At 30.6% G+C, this 21691-nt stretch overlaps 1 protein-coding gene across 2 annotated transcripts in view; it reads left to right on the top strand.

Moving 5' to 3' along the window:
* The window catches only part of LOC126770534 (extracellular serine/threonine protein CG31145), a 74420-nt gene extending 53375 nt beyond the window's left edge, over nucleotides 1-21045 (top strand). For both annotated transcript variants that reach the window (XM_050489968.1, XM_050489967.1), the window contains exons 4-12: nucleotides 6635-6877; nucleotides 8739-8863; nucleotides 10717-10795; nucleotides 14477-14569; nucleotides 16855-17098; nucleotides 18209-18289; nucleotides 19009-19121; nucleotides 19215-19355; nucleotides 19617-21045. In XM_050489968.1, the coding sequence (XP_050345925.1) occupies nucleotides 6635-6877; nucleotides 8739-8863; nucleotides 10717-10795; nucleotides 14477-14569; nucleotides 16855-17098; nucleotides 18209-18289; nucleotides 19009-19121; nucleotides 19215-19355; nucleotides 19617-19806 (1309 nt within the window). In that variant the 3' untranslated portion in view covers nucleotides 19807-21045. The remainder of the gene's footprint in view (nucleotides 1-6634; nucleotides 6878-8738; nucleotides 8864-10716; nucleotides 10796-14476; nucleotides 14570-16854; nucleotides 17099-18208; nucleotides 18290-19008; nucleotides 19122-19214; nucleotides 19356-19616) is intronic.
* The last annotated feature ends 646 nt before the right edge of the window (nucleotides 21046-21691 follow it).

Here is a 21691-nt window from a genome sequence, read left to right as displayed (position 1 = left end):
ATTCATTTTGTGCAACAAAAGGAAGGTGAAGGAAAACATTTTGAGGTAACCTGCACTTGTCCAATTTCAATACAATTCAGCCCCATGTTTATCTACCAACCAGCGTTGGAGCAGCGTGGTAAATAAACTCCTAATCTTCCCTTCCATATTGTGGAACATTCACAAATTGTTACTTTACTTTAGCGGTATTAAACAGTAAGTTAGCTACTCTTCGTTTAAGCAAATTTTTTTATTAAGCAATATAATTTAAAATTACTCTCAAATATATTGTGATTATTTTGAGAATTTACTCGATCAAAGTAGTTTAAAAAAATTAAGGAAAATTTATCACTTATTTAATTAGATTTTACTTTTAAAGAATATATACTTAAGGTATATAAAGCATAATCACGATATAATCTTTAAAATTCAAAATGAAGTGACTTATATCTTACACGTGTAACTATGTCATCTGTGGATATTGTAAAACCTGCAAATCTTCTATGCAAGGTATGTTGAATATCTGATTTGTTTTCGGTGACTAGAGGTTGTTTTTTAAAAACAATGTATAGCAACGCTATTTGAATTGCAAGTAATCTTATGAATTTATATTATTCGTATGTAGAGAGGTTTTTAAAATTATAATCGGGCATTTGTTATTAAAATACACATTTTTTACCGCTGCAAAAACGCTTTTATGCGTTTCCCCCACATGGTCGGTATGTGGGACTCGCCGGAGCTATGAGATTGACATAGATATGCGCGGAGATTATGCATATGAAGGCGCCACCGAATACCCACTAAAAACCAGCGGTACCCACTTCGTCCCTTCGGGGGACGTTACGGGATGCTTGCGCATACTATTGTGATTAAAATCCACATATCACAAGCAACAAGCTATATTAAACAAATTTAAAACTTTAAACCTAGTGATTAATATATAAGTACGTCCTTATAAAGCAAAAGTGCTATTAGATATGTTGAATAATACTTGAATCAACAATGTTTTCAGTTTCTTGACCCTTCCCGCTACTTTATTTCACTAATATGTATCTTATCTAATCTACATCAATCCCTCTATCACATAATGGATTAATATATATAGTTATATTTGTAACTACAGTTTTTACGCGTATCGAAAAATTACAGTAGGATTGTCCCAATGTTCTTGTCTTAAATTAGTTACAGGTCGATAGATGGATCTGAATATAAAGGCTTCTTTATGGATTTCATTTATCGATGTGCTCGAGTTTAAATATATGAACAAATTTAACTCACAGGTATTTAAGCATGCATGCTCTGTTTTGAATCCGCGATCTTCGCTCACGTTTTTAGCACCTGGTATTTTGTATATAGTGATATGTACATATAAAACACCATTGAGTAAAAATAATCATATATATTTAGGTCAGCTGTTATCATATTTTGATTTATTTATTTATGATATGGTTAACCGTACATCAAAATTTATAAAAAAGATAACTGACTGTGTCTAGTTTTGATGAAAAATACTTTTTTTTTAATATATATCCTTCGGTACATAATGTGTTGATTACGCTAAAAAGTAATGGTAAATAAAAATATATATGTTTATAAACCTTTGGAGTACTTTCTTATAAAAATAACATAAGTCGTAAAAATTGTGTTTAGACGAAAAAGTACTTTATGTTCGTATTGCCTAAATATAGTTTATTGCATAGCTAAATTGCATAGCTAATTTAATGTAACTTCATCAATGCAGAAATATTGTGTAATGGTAAGAAAACAAGTTTGAATTTCGGCCCTTTAATATTTATCAGTCGTTTGGCATAATCTACTACTTTATCATGTTTATCACATTTTTTATCAACTCAAACCTTACATATTGTAAAGATATATAAGTGAGATTTCTGTATAATTTAATTTTGTCCCAGACAGTGACAATTAAATATCTTAGTTGAATTCATAGGCATATTCGTCATATCTTCAATTATTATTCTATACAAAAGAACGTACAATCTAGATAAATATTGTAACTGTAACGAAGACGTGTGTCTATGTGAACATATTTTTTAATTTATTCATAATTGTTAAATACGATGTCGAAAGCAATTTTCAAAAACATTGTCTGTCAATTCACTGAAAATCGGGGACCGTATGTTTTCATGTACAAATCGATGTTATTTGGCCTTAGGAAGAATTTATAGTATATGATATATTACAGAAAATAAACGCAAAGATTCAGAACAAGTCGCCGTGGAAAGCCTTTGGTTTTGCTAGTTAAATAATAAAAGTCGAATAAGCCCACATGTTTTTTTTTTCAATGTCACTATATATTTCCGGAAAATTTATTGTGAGACCCACAATTATTGTCATTAAGATTATAAAATAATTATTCCAAGAAAATTCTTGTTAGTATTCAGACAATTTATAGTAATTAAAATACTTAGTGTAATTATTTCTCGTCATAATATATCTAGAAATTAATAAAAACACCTAATAACAGCGTGGTATTTATATGGAAGGAGTAAACAAGCAGTGGAAGAGCTCCTTAGATCCTATTCCAGTTGTGGGACATACTTTGCCCATCTGTAAATTTCAAAGTGCTGAGCAAAGGTCTTCTACCCTGATTTAGGATGCTTAGAGCAACTAACGCGCTGCAATGCTTGTTTATACGACATTCATAAGCACATACTTAAGCAATGAATATTTAAAAAAAACGGTTTGGGCATAAATCCGCAATCTTCGGTTAAGATGCACATATTCTAACCACAGGTTTATCCCACCTCGCAGTAAAAGTACGTACTTTATATCTTCATGCTTGATGGCTTTTACAAGTTGTAAAAGAAATTGGATTAGTATGATTGATTGAAATATTTGTATATTTCGTATAATTCAAAAATATCTCTTCAAGAAATTATTTGTAGCAGTTTGAGGTCGAGACGTGTTATCAGTTTTACATCTTATCAGTAGATAGCAGATGTTATGTCAAAGGTCATGGGGAGATCCACTGCAAACACTTGTGTGGAAAGATCTAAGACTCAATGTAAATATACTTAACGTGTATACATACACTTTATAAGTTGTTTCTGGCAAATCGATTGGCCATTTAAAACTTATTAGTTTAATTACGACAAAATGTGTTCAGGTATTATACGTGATATTTGAACCATTGTTTAAATTTAGTTTTTCGTTTTCTTTAGATTTTATTTATCGATTGACTTTCATGCAGGATAAATAATAATTATTATTATTTGATATAAATTAACGTTTATAATATATAAATTGTTGTCGGTAATGAGTATATGGTATTGTTGTGTTCCGGTTTGAAGGACGGATGAGTCAGTGTAACAGGCGCAAGGGACGTAACGTTTTAGTTCCCAAGGATGGTGGCGTATTTTTTTTTAGAACAGGAAGGTGGACGGGCATGTGCCAATATCTATGGGCGGTGGTGATCACTTACCATCAGGTGGCACATTTGCTCGTCCGCCTACCTAATCTATAAAAAAAAATCTACAATCTGAACCGATTGTATACATTTCATTTAATAGTCTATAATGAAGATTCAAAAATGCTTTGTTACTTGAATAAAGAATATTTTAATTTGATTTACTTATAGAAGAAAGTCCACTTCAAAATTAATATATTACTTTCGTAACATAAAAAATAGGTTTCATAAAAAAAGGCTATAATACATAACGTAATAATATATAACACTTTAATAATGTCCTTTTACAATTCTGAAAGATTTTCCTCATGAAAAGCTTAAAAAAAAAGTCCGCAATATACTAACGATTTTTATTATTGAAAAAGGAGAAAAAAAAGAATTGTAATAAAAAAAAATTGTAGTTTAGTTTAAATGTCACTTAGTATGTATAAGTATAAATATTGCCAAGGTAAATTATCATCTTGCAATTTAATACACTAATATAGACTACAAATATTATTAGATATTTAAATAAAGGTATGAAAAACTAAACAGGGCGTGCTGTATGATGTTTAAGTTCTTAGACGAGCGAATAGATTGGTAGGTTTAAAAAATGTTTAAAAAATAATTTGAATGATTAAAAAATAGTACGGGGTAAAATTCTTCTTCCATTATATAAGTTCTACTTTTATAATATAAGTTCTAATAAATTTCGTTACATTAGCAGATACTTTAAGTTTCTTCACAAATTACACGAGTTTTCCCATTCATAGATGTTTTATTTTTTATTTTAGTCAAACATATCATATTCTACGATGTTGTTACGGTAGCTATACAATTATAAATAGTCTCGCCTACGTGTGGCTTAATCTACATATCAGAAATATTATGTATTGATAGATAATACGTAAACATGTTTCTTATTATATTTGCAATCTGCCCATCGCTTTATATCCACGTTAAAGAAGTGACAGCTTTTGTTGTTGAACAATGCATTAATTAATTTGTCACCTCGGCTGAGCAAATATGTAAAGTAAACGAAATATGAGTTTGCCACTCAATGCTTTTATGCCTTAGAACAATAGCTGTATACAATCGAAACGTCATATCATTACAATGGCCCAGCAAACAAAAATCTTAAGAATTAATGCTCACACCATCGCTGGCTTCATTGTTCAAGTAAATTATTTCTAGAATCGTTTTTGTCTAGTAAAGTAAATGCCTGCAATTTTTGCGCGCGATATAAATTAAACGTTTAAATGAGTAACGTTTTAAAATGCAACTTTTCTCACATGACACTTTTGTCAGAGTTGCACGCGTATTTTTTTATTTAGAGAGATTTTTATATTGCGTACATCCATCACATACTAGAAGAGTTCGTTCTAATAAGTCGTACTTTTTTATTGTTTTTATATTTGAACATTAAACAAATAGAATATACAGAATAATATCTAATTATCTTTCGTATTAGGAAATGAAATGTAGTACTTAATAATCATCATTATTAAGTTACTGGCGCGCCTTAAAATTTAATTATGCAGGTTTATGAATAAATTGTATTCCACAGTATACCAGGTGATGAATTACACTTTATAAACTTAAAAAAAGTTTTTTATTCCTTGCAGTTCAAACAAAATACATTCATTACAGACATATATTCTGTTAGACTTTTCCATTGCAAGGAAATAATGATTTAATTTTCTTTTTAAAGTAATGAGGAAGTAGGGAAGTGTAAAAAAATTACTTTTTCATGTAATTTTAATGAACTTAGATGAGATGTAAATGAGTTTTTTAACAATCTGGATGTCATTTCTATATTTGATATTTTTTTATTTAGGATCACCAACATGGCATACAGCAATAATTACAATTTAAAAGTTTACAAACTAATAGGTTTAAGGGTAAAAGTAGCCATACTTGTACCTATACATATGCCTCTAGTTAAATACTTTACACGTGTTTTATTTACATACACGTTACATGTTATATTTTCTCATTTCGATATGATCGTTTAAACTTGAACCATTATAAATTTACTTATTACATTTATTAAAATAAAGTATGTAATTTATATAATATATGTAAATTAATGTATATTAACTAATATTAAATAATACCGATTTCTTAAGTCCATTTGTTTCGTCTGAAAAGTTCCTTGTGGGATAATTACTAATAAAAATTTGCATCGTGTAAACGGAACTTATTAAGACATTGTAGCTTCATTAACATTTAACATCATTAAGCGTGCACTCTAAATTGTAACGATCTAGCTGTTTTTAAATATTTAATGTTCACTAAAAATTAAGCGAAATGAAATGTTTTTTTTAACTTAAATATTATATATTTTTTATTACTATACTTTGTCTCTATTAGCCTATATTTTTCAAATTCGCATCTTTAAAGCCATTAAGCGAAACTACTATTAAACGATTTTTTTCTCAAATTGAAATACTAATGTATGAAGAAATCCAAACATTTATGACAATATTAGGAATCCACCGAGATGAATTACAAATTCAAATTAAGTACTTTAAAACAAAGTGGCGCTCGTCAATGATGAGTCCTCATGATTTGAACCCGCAATCTTCGATTAACAAATAAATAATTATTATTTTTATTAATAATAATAATAAATTACTTCTGCAATTCTACAAATATATGCATTATTTCTTATACAGTGTCACATTATATTTGTACCTTTTTTGTTAATTTTATCAAATTAAAAATCAAATTAAACAAATCAAAATTAAACCCTGAATTTCAAACCCACAAACCGATATAAAAAATCACTAATAACAATATAATTTTTTTATCATTTTAACTTTTTACATCAAAACTTTGAAAACATTGCTAGGTAATTAAAATACTTACTGAATAATAATATTGGTTCTTTTGTTATTAAATAAGATTAAGCAATTCAAAATTAAATATTTTAAACACAAGTCTGGAATAAACAAAACAATTGACTTGAAAAGGCTTAGGCGTAAATTGTTAAGGGAATTTCGCAAAACTAATTGACTGAAATCTATTGAACCTTCATTTATTAAGATATTATTGAGTGCGTACTTATAAAATCCGTCTATTATTAATTTTGTTTAAAATATTATCGTATATAAATTATTAAAAAAAAACCTTAAGTATATTAATACCAAAGATATCTTTTAATTGTTTTTTTTAGTCAACACATTGACCCTATTTTTATTACAGAAAAAAATAACTTAAAGTTATTTATTACGATTTTATTAACAGTAATGGCAGCAATGGCTCAAGAGAATACGAGCAATCAGCTCCGAGTGAGACGAGTGGGAGCGATGTTGAACTTCGTACTCCGGCCACGCCGGCGGATCGTTTTGAAGACTTGCAAAGAATACTTCTCCTACAAATTCAAGGCAAAGCAGACGACAATCCTGTTGTAGTACCTCCACATCGCGATTTAAATGTTTTAAGACCCGAAAATCCAACTATTGGAGAAATGGAAGATTTGGAACCCAGGTAAGAATATATTTTAAAAAAAACTATTTACAATACGAACATTATTAAAAAATAAAGATTTCTTGGCTTCGTTTCGTTTAACATTAAAACAACATTAACCTAAATATCCAAGAATGTACAGAAATTAATATTAAGACCGAGAAATATTAATTAAAATTGTTCGCGAAAAACGACTCGAAAAGGACATTACAAGGAAAATTTGGGAAAGTTGTCGACAGCTGACATCCACAAGTACAATTTATGTAGCGCGCGGCAAGACGGCGAATTAAATAGTTGGTTACCTACTCCGTTATTGCTGCAATTAAACTTTGATAAAACGTATATTGCATTTAACGATTCGGCCATTTCGTTTCCCTCGCATTTAATTTTCTTAAGTACCCTTTAATTAACATACGTCATAGTGATGGGTATGTAAAATCATTTATTAATTTTAAACATAATATTTTATAAGGAAATTATAATTTCAAAGTCTAACAAAAATAGACTATACAGCATTCATCATTGTAAGAATAGTAGACTGTTCGTACATCCTAAAAGCTTTTCATCCACAGCGACTAACCCGGCTGAGCGCTGAAGTATGCATCAAAACCAAACAGGTTGGTCGCTCAGTGGTTGACGTAATTTTACCAAAGTAAATATTAGGCCAAATCTCATAGGACGGCGAATGAAATGAAAAAATATCATGCTACAATGTCGTTCGTTTTTAGCTTTATACTTCTCTGTCTTAAGGGAATATATTTTCGATATTACTATAAAACGGATCATACTTGAACGATAGACTGATTCTATAATGTAACAGACAGGGCGACCTTTTTTATCTTGTAAAGCGAATTTTACCAGCTTTGCTAGGAAACTTATTTAAAATCCAGTTACGGGGCTGTGTGGAGATAGGCGCGGGCCTTTGACAATAAAACTAAATGGAATGAATGCATGAGGGCTTCCTCAAACGTTGCTTAAGATATGACGGAGCCTTATAGCTAAATTCATGTATCCCACAAAAGGGTTGCTTTGATATATGAATAATTTTTACTATATTCTCGACCCATCTACGAAAATGTAAAATTAAATGAGAGTATTTTTGGAGGTATTTTCTTGACTGTATATAAGGCCAAAAAAATTATATACAATATGTTCTTCAACATATTTTTTATAAAATTTGTCTGCTCCGTGAATGTTCAATTTGCAGAATATTTCATTAAGACATTACTCTACAAACACTGAATGTTAGTCTGGAGAACTTAAAATGGACGTTTTTTAAAAATTAACAAAAATCTGACCCGTTGTATATAGAAACAAAAACAGTGGCAGTGTCTATTCTGTTTTAAAAAATAAAATCTGCAGAATAAAAGTTGCTTTTGCAATTTATCAAGTTAGCCATTCAGAATTCTAAACGTCCATTTGTACTAAATCGAATCGATCGTTTTGAATTCCCATTTGACACGAGCACAATTCACACCGAAAGAGAGTCAATAAATTTTATGGCAGACGGCTTGATTTCTAAATGCAGGTTATCGGGGCATGCCACAAATCGAGAACGTAACACGTAGGCTCCTTAGTATTCCGTTCCTTCCTGCGTCGTGTCGCCTGGAGTCTCGCCCGCTTCTAGCAACCAAATCACGTCCACTTATGTGTTCCACGCAGCCAAAACCAACACGCCGTAGGAAAATCTTCCATGTAAATCTCGACATTAACGATCAGGTTTAAGAGTGTGTGATGCAAATTTAAAGTGCCTCGATAGACATTCCATTGTCCTACTGAACTTGTTACTATGATTTTATCTTGTAAACTTGAACTCATATGCTATGCACTTCACGTTACTGGTCAAACGGATGAGGATATTGAATTCTTATTTTTATTTCAGCGTAAATGCATCGAATTTAGAAAAATTCCAGCTAAAAATTGCACAACATGAACTTTATGAAGATGGAGAGCCACTGGTTGGCGCTGTACTTCAGGACATGGCTACAATCCCAATATTGCATGTTGGTGCGTATGTAACGATAATTACTTGTTAAATAATTATAATAATATTCGAATTCTCACTACTCAAAGGGCTAATATATTTTAAGATTATTATTAATTTTCTATCTTTCTACATACTGCACTTAAAAAATAATACATCACATCATATATGTAATGGTTGTGAATAAAACTTGTGACACGAAACTTTCAAACTGTTTTCAACATAGAAGCAAATTTATCCAGTGTCTCATTGTTACACAGACGCCTTACGTCTAACAAAAATCACAAAATCGAAATTGCAACATTTTACAAAGATATTTTTACACAGTATTACAAATATAAGTTGCTGTATATGATGATTAAAGCCTAATATAATTTTCACTTACTACTTAGACTGTCTTTAATAATGACTATAGCGGGTTCTACTCTTGCTTTATTAGAACAGAGCATATTTCGAACAGAGATCACCTTTGGTTAGATGGTAATAATCTTTGTTCTCATTTGCTATTACTAATAATATAAACTGAATCTTTGAATATACCTCCGTAACAACTTAGATAAATGATATTTTTTATGTGAAGAATATGAAGACGACTAAGAAATGTATTCGTTGAATGTGAGTGAGTGAATATGTTGCTCTCTAAGAAATTTAAATTTTCTGCTACACGTAACACTTAAAACATAAGCCTTTTGTAATAATTATAAAACTTAATTTATTAACAATTATTTTTGTCATACTTATATAATAAATTTTAATATGCGATTTAATAATTGTAAATTTCCAGCTAAGCTTAGCTTAGCGTTTAAATATTTATGTCAAATTGCAAAACTTAACAATCACCGAGTGAAACGAGTTAGGTTCTCTACATTAGGATATCTATAACTGTCTATAATAACTAATGTTGATCTGAATACAAAATTCCATTAACTAAAATGACCGATCACATTTATTTTTCTCGTGTAAAATATAATGTTTAACCAGTCTTATAATTGTTGTTTGTTTAAGCTATATCTAAATAGGTACTTAATTATTCAATTGATTGGGATGGTCAATAACATATGTAAAATAGGTGAAGGTTATTTTCATAATAATAATAATATTTACACATGGCCTGCCCTTGGAGAGTTTATATATAACGAAAATATGGTTTTCATTTGACGATTTGACGAACTACAATACACATCATAATTAAGATTTGACGGCCTTCGTTAGTTCTTGTATCGAACTTTGTATGGATTTGCACGTTTTGCGATAAATAATGAGAAAGCTGCTGACATTTTGATTATCAACATATTATGTTACATCACATTTAATTTGCTACACAAAGCTAGTTGAAGTTTCATCAACTAGGTATAATACATCGCGACCGTCCACCTGCGTGTGTACAAAAGCTTAAGCAGCCAGGGTATGTATATTAAATGAAGTCGGGTCTGCAATCAGTGGAGGGTTAGCGGTCTGCGGACAATGGTGCCACAACAATCTCGCCCTTTACTTCCAATTGGACTTTAATATTTAAACTACTTAAATGGATTTCATTATTAAAATCGGATCTATCAAATACAATTCTATTTTAGTTATACGATCAAGAATCATTATTGTTTAATGTATAGATGTATATAACTAGATCGATTGGGTCCTTAAACAACTTTCAAGCTTAGCCTTACTTGTGAATTCTCATTTGTTTTGAAGGTCGTACTCTAATTTGTTATTGTGATAAGAATTGCATCGAATAGCATGTTGTATTAGCTTTTTTTAAAAAATTAAATATATTTTATGGAATTTGGCTGATGTTTTTAGATTATACTAAAAATACAATGTTATATATAATTTTAATTATTTCTTTCGAATAAAATTAAAATACTGTTTTCTATTACAGAACAAAAAGAAGGTGGAACACAATTAAAGCTTATAATAGACTACCCCAACGGTGTCCAGGCTTTATTCAAACCAATGAGGTGAGATCTTTGAAACCATGTTATATTGAGAATACTTATTTTTCCGCACCCACATTGTACCATAACTTTAATATAAGTACTTTAGTTTCGAGTGCTTGGTTCTGTACGACTTGTATAAGTTCTGTCATGTTGTTGAGAACATAACGCGTTGCTTCCATTCACCCAACTTCGAGAACATTCTTTCACATGATCGGCTTAGAGGCTTGCCCACCCTCTTTTGAACTACAAGTGCTATTGAAGGAAGTGGGGAATTTTTTCGAACTTCTGCAACGCTTGGACCATTGTTACCGTAATATTGTTGGGATCCTCAAGCTACGAGTGTGAACTAACTTGTATTTATTCACTCGAACTTAGGTGTAAATTCTTCGGTATCAGTTCGTCTTGAAAATATAAGTGCAAAAATTTGTAAGAAAATAAAATAAAGTTGAAATAATAAAATGAAATTCATCACGACATTATTGTGATTAAATATTCAAGTATACTTAAAGGAAAACATTGTCTTTCTCGAATGGATAGTATATCGGATGTCAAAAGCTTTTAACACTTCGGAGTAACTTAAAATTACATTAATTGGAGGTTCGAAACGTTATTAGGCTAAAATTTTAATCAATTTGAATCGCTTACACCTTATAGAAGTTAAACTTGGTTTTTAGATTAAAAAGAAAAATTGTATACAGTTATCTCGGCGACAGTTCAAGGGTTGGTGATAGCACCCACTATTCGCTTTGGGACAATAAATTGCAACAGTCGATAGTAACCCTTCCCTGTTGATAGGTTTATAGGTCACGGGCTTATCCGAGTTATGTGATTACTTATAAAAATATAGAGACCTATATTTATAGACTTTCTAGACTTGTACCTTTAAACATATTTGAATAGATTTAGTTTCCAGAATATAAAGTACGTACATGTATTTTACTAATACATAAACTCACACTACAAGTTTTTAGTTTGTTTTTAAATTGTTTAAATGTTTTAAACTTCTATTAGTAATTTAATATTAATTATTGGAGGATATATTAAAAACGACCTTATATATTTAAAAACGACCTTATATATTTAAAAAAACTTTATTAAAGTATTTAAAAGAAAAGAGTTGTTAACTACATTGTTTATATTTTATTTATGACGGAAGTCATTTGACCGACTAATTAATGTTTTAAAATTCAATATTATATTCTTAAATATTTAATGAAGAGCTCCAAGGAGATGAAACATTGACTCTTATCGCCAACGTCATGCTAATGGACCTCGAAGAATTAATGTACGGCTATTATCGAACTGAGACGCGATTGATATAAAATTGTCACTGCTGCCTACCCTTCATTCTTGTTTAATTAAATAAATAACAACATTATATTTGACTCGCCAGTAATAATTTCATATACACGCACACACATACGAATTTCGCATTATTACGTCATCATATTTTAAAGTTGTCAATAAATGAAGTATAATTTATTATTTATGTCGAAATAGTACAAGTATAGAGGCATTTTATCTGTATATACAAGCGAAATACTACTCATCAAGAGATCTCCTAAATTATGAGCCCGATTGACTTGAAATTTGTCACAGTTACGTCTTCCCCGACGTAGACTCAAATTAAACCACTAAGAACGGATTTTACGCAAATACTATTTAAAATACATTTTTCTTCTTATCTACCCGTGCGAAGCCGGGACGATTAGCTAGTTCTGTATAAGATTTTAAAGATGATAGTAGTAGTAAAAGTGGAGTATCGTAATCACGCAGATATTGTAGAATTTAATTGTTACTAATATTATAAATGCAAAAGTGAGTTTTTTTTGTTTCGTTGTTACCGTCATCATGAAATGCATACACATTGTCAGAAATACAGAAAAAGACATAACATATTAAACACCTTTCCCTAACACGTACGCGAAGCTGCGGATAGAAACTAGAACTAAATAAAATTAATATATTACATAATTAATTGGAAATAATATTGCAGCTTTTTTGTTGTATTTGGTTTTTCTTGGTATAATATACATATCGATTTGATTGTAGGTTCATTAAGCTCAGGGCCTATTTTTGTTCGATGTATTGATTATTATTAAATAATATGTATTGAATATAATTTGTTATTATTGAGAATGAGTAAAGTGTAAAAGGTTTAAATTTTATCGGTCTGATCCACTAAAGCGCAATAAATTGGATGACATCCATGGTCGTATGTTACCTGAATCGCTGCTATCTAACCAACTTCACGATTTAAGCGCCTTTTTAAACGTTTTGCTTCCGACGTATTGATATAGTACATCGTTTCTGTTAAACGATTATGTTGTTTCTATACACTTATTCAAAATCAAAATATACATTTCTCAAGTAGGCTCATACAGATAATCTTGAATTATAATTTAAAAAGGTTAAATTAATAGAAACGGCATGAAATTCAGTAGTTACTCTTTTCCAAGAATTAAATTACATAGGTATATTAAATAAATATTAACGTTGAATGGATGCTAACTACGTTTTTTTATTATCTGTTTAATATTGTATCTATGATATATCATTTTATATTTATGATTTGAATTTCTTAATTGAAGTAACTAAAATTATATATATTTTATACTTAAAAGCTATTGTAAGTAACTTCATAATCTCCGTAGTCACTTAAGTCAGTATCTAATATATGTATTTTAATATTATTCAAGTGATTCTTTAGACACTTTAATAAAACAATGTTAGGACTTTCTTTTAGTCAATAAATACATCTATCTATATTCATTTTAAATCGAATGTAGTAAAATGTTATTAAATTTGAATATATTATTTACATTAGTTTTATTATATAATGTTTTCTGATTCATTATTAAGGTTATTATATTATTATAAAATTCTTATGTACGTACTCTTGATAGAACTTAAATCATCCATATCAGTAGCAAAGATGTAGTTAAGCACGTTTTATTAGATAATCATTCTTGATATACATTAATTAAGTAATCAGAACAGTACGCGTGCTTTATCTCAGATCATACACTTGTAAACTCCTTGCTCTCATTGAAGATATCACGTATGCTGTGTAAAATATAAGAGATTTTAAAGCAGCGCTTTGTAACTTTATAATATTTTTATTACAAATATTTGAATTAAACTTACTACATAGAGCAATTAGTTAATCACAATGTAGTCTTGTTAACTAATTTATTTTTGCATTCTATTAAGAAATTATATCTATTTTTGATACATTTTATTAAGACTTTAAAAAAGTATCTCATATGAGCGATTTTTTAGAAACTAATTAAACGATTTTTATGATTCTTTCTAGGTAATCTAGATAATTTTAGGTTTTAGTTTATAAAAAATATATGGGTATCATTTTTGTGTATACATACATAAAGGATTAAGATAGTTATAGTGTTATTAATCATTTATTTACATTAAAACCTTATAAATACAAATAGAAATTAAAAATAATTACTGTACAAATCGTGACTGTTAATAAAATGAAAAATAAGAATGCTAGCATTCTTGCCACATTCCACGCGGTTAGTGATTTTATAAAATACCTAATAATAACTTTAAATATGATATTTGTAGAATAATAAGAATGACCATTGTATCACAACCCGAAATACAATATTGCTAAGATCTTGTCCAAACACAACGTGGAATCAAACAACGCCAGAGCTAAGTAATATCTTCTGCCGACAGATTCGCGCGGGACGTCCAAACATTGCCCAACCACTTCTACTTCTCGGACTACGAGCGCCATAACGCCGAAATTGCAGCTTTTCATCTCGACCGGTAAGTGCCCAGATTATTACAACATATTAACTTTAAAAAAACCATCTATTTTTGTTAAAGAAAAACACTAATGAAATATTTCCCAGTAAAAAAAAATGTTCAACAATTATATTCTCGTGACTTTTATAACATAATTCTTTACAACACTGGACTACTAAATATGAACCTAATAATTTAAAACACTTGTTAGTAATGTATACATTATAGTTTTGTAAATTTTACAAGCATTATTGTATATTATTATAAGAGAAAACGAATTAGATTATTTATAACATTATGTAAAATTACTTAATAATACTTTATTGTACAAAAAAAAAATAGTTATCGTAAAATCGATTTAAACATAATAACAGATGTAACAAAAAGCGGTTATTATTTATATAAATATACATAAGTATTTATGAATCAAGGTTTCGGTATTTAAGCGGATACTGTTTGTGGCATTAAGTTGATCTCAATAACATAAAGTTACAATAATTGTCACAGTTAACAGATAATTAATAGGCAATGTCCAACAAGATGTAATAGCACACTGTTGACTAGCACGAGACTAATTATATGACGTATAACTAATTAGGATTGTCGCTATTATGAGATGATTATACGTAAATATAACCTTGCTAACTTAGGACAGAGTAATTTAATGTGGTTGAAGGCTTGTGAACAGCCTGTGAATGTCCCACTGCTGGGCTGAAGGCCACCTTTTCCTTTTTGAGGAGAAGGTTTCGAGCTTATTCCAACATACTGCTCCAGTGCGGGTTGGTGGAATACATATGTGGTAGGATTTTAGAAAAATTAAACATATGCAGTCACCTCACCATGTTTTCCTTCACCGTCAAGCACGAGATGAATTATAAACACAAATTAAGCACATGAAAATTCAGTGGTGCCTGCCCGGGTTTGAACCCACGATGAAGGTTTAACTTAAACAAATTGAAATGAAAATATTTTTACTCATTTAACTACTAAATTAATCGTCGGTATTATCATATTTTACTTACATTATTAATCGAGAAATGCTCGATATGTTTCGGGTAGACTACGAGTGCGTAGTGCGGATTCATCGAAATCACGTTGAAGATTGCCAGCGGTGGCATAATAAAATAACTATTATTAATTTAATTAACATTGATTGAAGATGATTGATAAATAATCGAAGGTTTATTAAATAATTAACCATTATTTTAAATAAGTATATATGTAATCATTTCCATTTATATTATTACAATTATGGTACTATATACATATATTTACAAGAACGTTAAATTCACGCTTGTCACGTCAATAGTCAACATTTTAACCGAAACGCGCTGTATCTTCTGGTAGGTATAAGTTTTATACATAATGGATTACTAGATTTTTCAGTTAGATCATACAAAATAACGTATTTTCATTTATTAGGATATATATGAAATGACTATGCACACTTTAAATTATATAATATACTTATATAAAATAAACCTATCGAGAAATAAAGTGTAAACCAAATCAAAGATCAGATATGACAATGATATAAATAAAATTCTATATAATTATAAGACAAAACAATAAATTGCTACTGTTATACAAATAATGATTGTTCGCCATGATTACAGGAATACACATTTGTAAATATTTGACATGTCTCACGATAAATATAGACATACATTACAAACTATGAGTCATTACATACATATTGCATTCTATCTAACATTATAAAGGTTCTAAATCAATACGATGCGTCATTTTTCTCATCTAAAAGCAAAGAGAATGAATAATAATAAAAAAAATATTTATATATTATATACATTACAAGTCGTTGTATGTGTAGAATGATAGAAAAAAACCAGTTATATATGAATGTAAGTTTTATATTCCCAAGTAAAGGAGGGTCACAAAATGAAACTAAAAATAGTCACGAACGCAAAAGTATGTGGTGATACAAAAAATAACTACAAACAAAAAAAAATTCCACGTAAACATTACACGAGCTGTTGTAATCTGTTAACTGGATATCCGACGCTGAATATCCGTCATCTAATCATCTTACCAACATAATTAAGGCGTTTAATTTTTAATGTCACGCAATAATAAACCTTGTAATGTTTGCCAGCAAGTGTAAAGATAATCCTTCATAAAAATATTAGTAACGCACCATTTAACCAAATAATTAACTTCCGCAAATGTCTGCTCTGAGTCATGTGAAACCCTTTTAATAATTCATTACTAATTTTTACATACTTGAATTTTGTCTTTAATGCGCCTTGAAATAAAAAATACTTAGAATAAACTCTTTGCTACATCAGGATACTCGGCTTCCGACGAGCAATGCCAGTCGTGGGCCGAGTGCTCAACATGACCACTGAGATCTATGACGTCACTGAGGGGGACATCCTAAAGACATTCTTCGTGTCACCTGCAAATAACTTTTGTTTCCACGGCAAGTGTTCTTACTACTGTGATACGGGACATGCTATCTGCGGCAATCCTGACATGCTGGAAGGAAGTTTCGCCGCTTTCCTGCCGACTGCGGATTTAGCCGAACGAAAGGTTTGCAATCAATTTCGATTATATTAATACATATTTTCCCTTTCCTTTCTACTAGATACACATTTTTATTGAATGATAACTTATTCTATATATGACTGTTTATTCTTTTTTAATTTATGTGGCATATAATTAAAAAGGACGATCTTTTATTTGTAAAACAATATCCGTTATATGGTACTTTATAACATTAAGTGTGTATAGCTCATAATCAATAATAAAATATTTTTGGATAAAATAGACGGGACCGGGTTAATTTTTAATTTAAAAATCTAAATTTTATTACCCGATGAAGAGCAAAAATGAAAGGGGCTAAAGCTAATTACGTGGGTAACCTCAACGCTCCGTCTGTTCCCGGGCCAGATGTCTTGATATTTTTAAGGGTGCCAGTTACTCTTATGTTTATCTGTATTTTTTTGTGTGTGTTTTGATGTATGAATGAACATTGAGCATGCTGTAATTATCTATAATTAAAAATACCATTAATTTATCTTACCACTATTGATAATATCTCTCTCTATGTATTACTTTATTTTATTGGTAAAAACGTGGAACGTTTTTCTATTTCCTAATACTATAAACTACGCCTTGGTCGCCGTAATGCATTAATTCGGTCCCATAGGACTGGTCAAAATTAATAAGACAATAACATAGACACATAATTATAAGTAATACTTCCTCTTGGTTTCGTCATTAGAATAGGTCGAGGGTTCTTTATTTTAATATTATCATCCAAATAACGTAAACAAGTTTGCAAAGGTTTTTTTTGAAGAATTATAGCAATGCCCACAACAATTAAGGGTAAAGCTTTTTAAGAAGTAGGGACGACAGTAGGCCAAAGGGTCAGAATCAAATCACGACTTTAACATCGCTAGGGAGCTCGTAAACCATTGTGCTATTGACGCTTAAAGTTTGAAATCGATCCGATTAGAAGTAGGTTAAATTGACTTCCTAGATTTGTTCACATACTGACTTTATTACATAAAAAATAAGCTAATATAAGACGTGTAAAATAGGACATATCAAACTTGTATATTTTTAATAAAATATAAAACAAAATTTATCTTTTATAACTTAAGCTACGACATATATTTAGTGATTTAAATATTTCAGGTTTGGAGGCATCCGTGGAGAAGATCGTACCATAAGCGTCGAAAAGCTCAATGGGAATTACAATCTGATTACTGTGATACGGTTAGTGATTGCTTGCTACTCGTTTATGTAATAGAAAAAATTATTTACATATGTGTGCCTTCAAAGATAACATTTATAAGTAATGTGGTTGTGTATTTTGTTTTTTTTTTAATATATTTTCTGCGAAGACGATAAATTTCTTTGATGTTTTTTTTTGTTTAAAAAAACAGACTTTTTTTCGTAAAAAAACATTGTCTATTCAGTCTTTTTTTTTGTTTTACTTATATAATACTTATATTAATAATAATTAATTTGTCATAAGACTCGTCAAAACGATATCTTCAGGAGATCGGGTTTCTGCGGAAATATTAGCCATTTTTTTAAACCGTCGTAACAGCCTGTGAATGTCCCACTGCTGGGCTAAAGGCCTCCTCTCCTCTTTTTTTTTTTTTTTGAGGAGAAGGTTTGGAGCTTATTCCACCACGCTGCTCCAATGCGGGTTGGTGGAATACACATGTGGCAGAATTTCACCGTAAAGCACGAGATGAATTTAATCACAAATTAAGCACATGAAAATTCAGTGGTGCTTGCCCGGGTTTGAACCCACGATCATCGATTAAGATTCACGCGTTCTTTACCACTGGGTCATCTCGGCTCTTGATAAACTGCGCAAACCCGTGTTTGCGCAGTTTATCGGGGGAACTGCTACGCATCATTTTTTTATATATAAATAAAATGAAAAATAAATACATAGCTTTTGATAATAATATCATTGACAGGTGCGCACGACCCCGCCGTACGACTCTGGGCGTCGTCTTCTGGATTTGATGGATATGTCCATATTCGATTTCCTTACTGGCAACATGGATAGGCACCACTACGAGACTTTCAAGTTAGTATATTAAAAAAGGATATTTGTGTCGCGTGTGGCCAAAATGCGATTTTTTTTAAGATTTCATTTTTATAAGAAAAACACTTGTTCCAGAATGTTCGGTAATGAAACTTTCACACTGCACCTGGATCAGGGTCGCGCGTTTGGGAAAGCCTTTCACGACGAGCTGAGTATCCTGGCGCCGTTGTTGCAGTGTTGCCTTGTCCGGCACACAACGCTCGCTACACTGCTTAAGTGAGTCAAACTTGCCTCTTTTTGTCCTATTTAATTATTCTATCTTATAGAACCGTAACTGGTCATTTTGTTTACAAGTATTTTATATTCTGACATTCAATGATTGCGCAAAACCATAAAGGTCACTAGAAAATTAATTTATTGCTAATAATGATTTTCTTAATAAATATAAGAAAAAGTCTTGCCTTTAACGGTTTTTGTAAACTTAAAACACAACAACAGATATTTTGTCACATTTCAAGTCCGCTTGGTTTCTTTCAGGTACCACAATGGCGTTCCTCTATCAACAGTTCTTCGGGAATCTTTAAAAGCTGATCCAGTGGCTCCTATTTTATGGGAGCCTCATCTAACAGCTTTAGATCGACGTATAGTTACAGTTCTGGACGCAATCAGAAAGTGTACAGACAAATTAGAAAATCCAATACTGAATGAAGTGAACGATTTTGTATGACCATAGCCAGTTAAATTAATGTGATGGAACCATTAAGGAATCAGTATGAAGACAGTGATAGCTGTGTGATATGCAATGTTACTAAGTGCGGTGTTAGGGAAGGTGCAATTGATAAAAATGACTCACTAGTCGAACTCTCGTATTCCTGATTTAGATATAGAAAGATTTCAAACGCAAACGCAGGTCTTTGGTTCAGAAAGGCTATTAGAATTAAGATTTTGTGCCAAAGATAGTCCAAATGAAATCTTGAAATTTATAATTCAGCATAATCTTTTAACCATTCCACTGATTAAAGAGCCATGTTACATACCAAAAATTGAAAAAAAAAGTGTAAAACGATCCGTTTGTACAAATCTATTAGACTGTCAATAGTTTGTGTAAACATGTGTTTGGTATATTAGCTTAGTTATTATTTTATTTTTTTGTATATTTTGAAAGTTTTAAGTCTGAAACATACCTATATTAAGTGCAAACGACTTTACATAATAAGTGAAATGCAAACTAGCCGCTACTTTTAAGATAACTCAATTTTTCGTTGTGAATCTGTTACCATAGCTCAAAGCTCAATAAGACATATCGTACTGCGATTCTTCTGCATGTGATATTTATATATAATAATATATGTGTTTTTATGATATCCCTGTTGCTATATTTCTCGTTACTTTAAAAAAAATGATAATGCAATTTTTTCTTATATATTGTAGGGTGAAAATATATATAAGGTTAAGTTACTTGCGCTGCGTTTATTGCGTTTTAATTTTTAATAAATAAATGTTAAATTTTAGCTGTATGTGTAATTTTAAATTATTTATCGAAGTATTTGTCGGCGGTAGTTAAAATGCAATTTACGTTAATTATTCTGGGATATTTATTTAGTTGTTATCTATGTTATACTTTAATGCAAACAAACTTTACAATGCAATAGTTTTAAAGCAAACGCTTTCGATAAATTTTAATCAATTTGGAAAAATATATACGATATAGACCTTTTATTATATATAAGGTGTGTTCAAGTAGCATTCTTATAATATATAAAAATAATTATTATTCCTACTTAAAGTTATAATTTGAATAAACTTAGAAATGGCAGTGTCAGTTAATATGAGGCTTTATGTGAAACGCAGGTGAAATAAACAACTTGCCAAAGATGTACCTACATACATACATGAATGTGTTTAAACGTTGTATGACGCTACTGTAATGAGTGTCTGTTGATTGTTAATAAACTTTTAAAAAGTATCTTGTGATATTTATTTCTGTTTGGACCATTCGGAATAATCTATACCTTGCATCTTATGTAAAATTGTAAGAGAACGATTATATTCCAAGAAACACGTTTGAATCATTATTTAACGACATAAATATACTTTTTATATATATATATATATATATATATATATATATATTCGCCGGGAGGGCAAATGACTCTACTCCACCTGATGGTAAGTGGTAGTAGAGTCCAAACGCGACGACGGCCAGTATAGACGGGAAAAACGTTCTGGACTAGCCGCCTTCGCCTTGCCGGCCCGCAAGATGCCTCTTCACGTCTCGTTTGAAGGAACCCGGGTTGTAAGAGGAGGGGAACACGTGAGCTGGTAAGGAATTCCATTTTTTGGAAGTGCGACAAAGAAAGGAGTTGCCAAATTTCTTTGTTCGCGATGGAATTGATGTCACAGTTAGGCGGTGACATCGAGAACCAGCTCGCGTGGACTTAAGAAGGAAGGGGGAAGCAGGAATTAGAGAGAATAATTCCTCAGAGCACTCGCCGTGATACAGTCGATAGAAAGTGCTCAGTGCTGCTATCTCACGACGCAATTGTAAAGGTTCAAGGGTGTTTGTGACCTTTACGTCGCCAATAATGCGTACGGCACATCGCTGCAACCGG

Source organism: Nymphalis io, chromosome 9 (genome assembly GCF_905147045.1).
Source record: "Nymphalis io chromosome 9, ilAglIoxx1.1, whole genome shotgun sequence".
NCBI classification, from domain to species: Eukaryota; Metazoa; Arthropoda; class Insecta; order Lepidoptera; family Nymphalidae; genus Nymphalis; species Nymphalis io.
The sequence above is the reverse complement of the archived record's forward strand: the minus strand, read 5'-3'. Positions and strand labels throughout refer to the sequence as shown.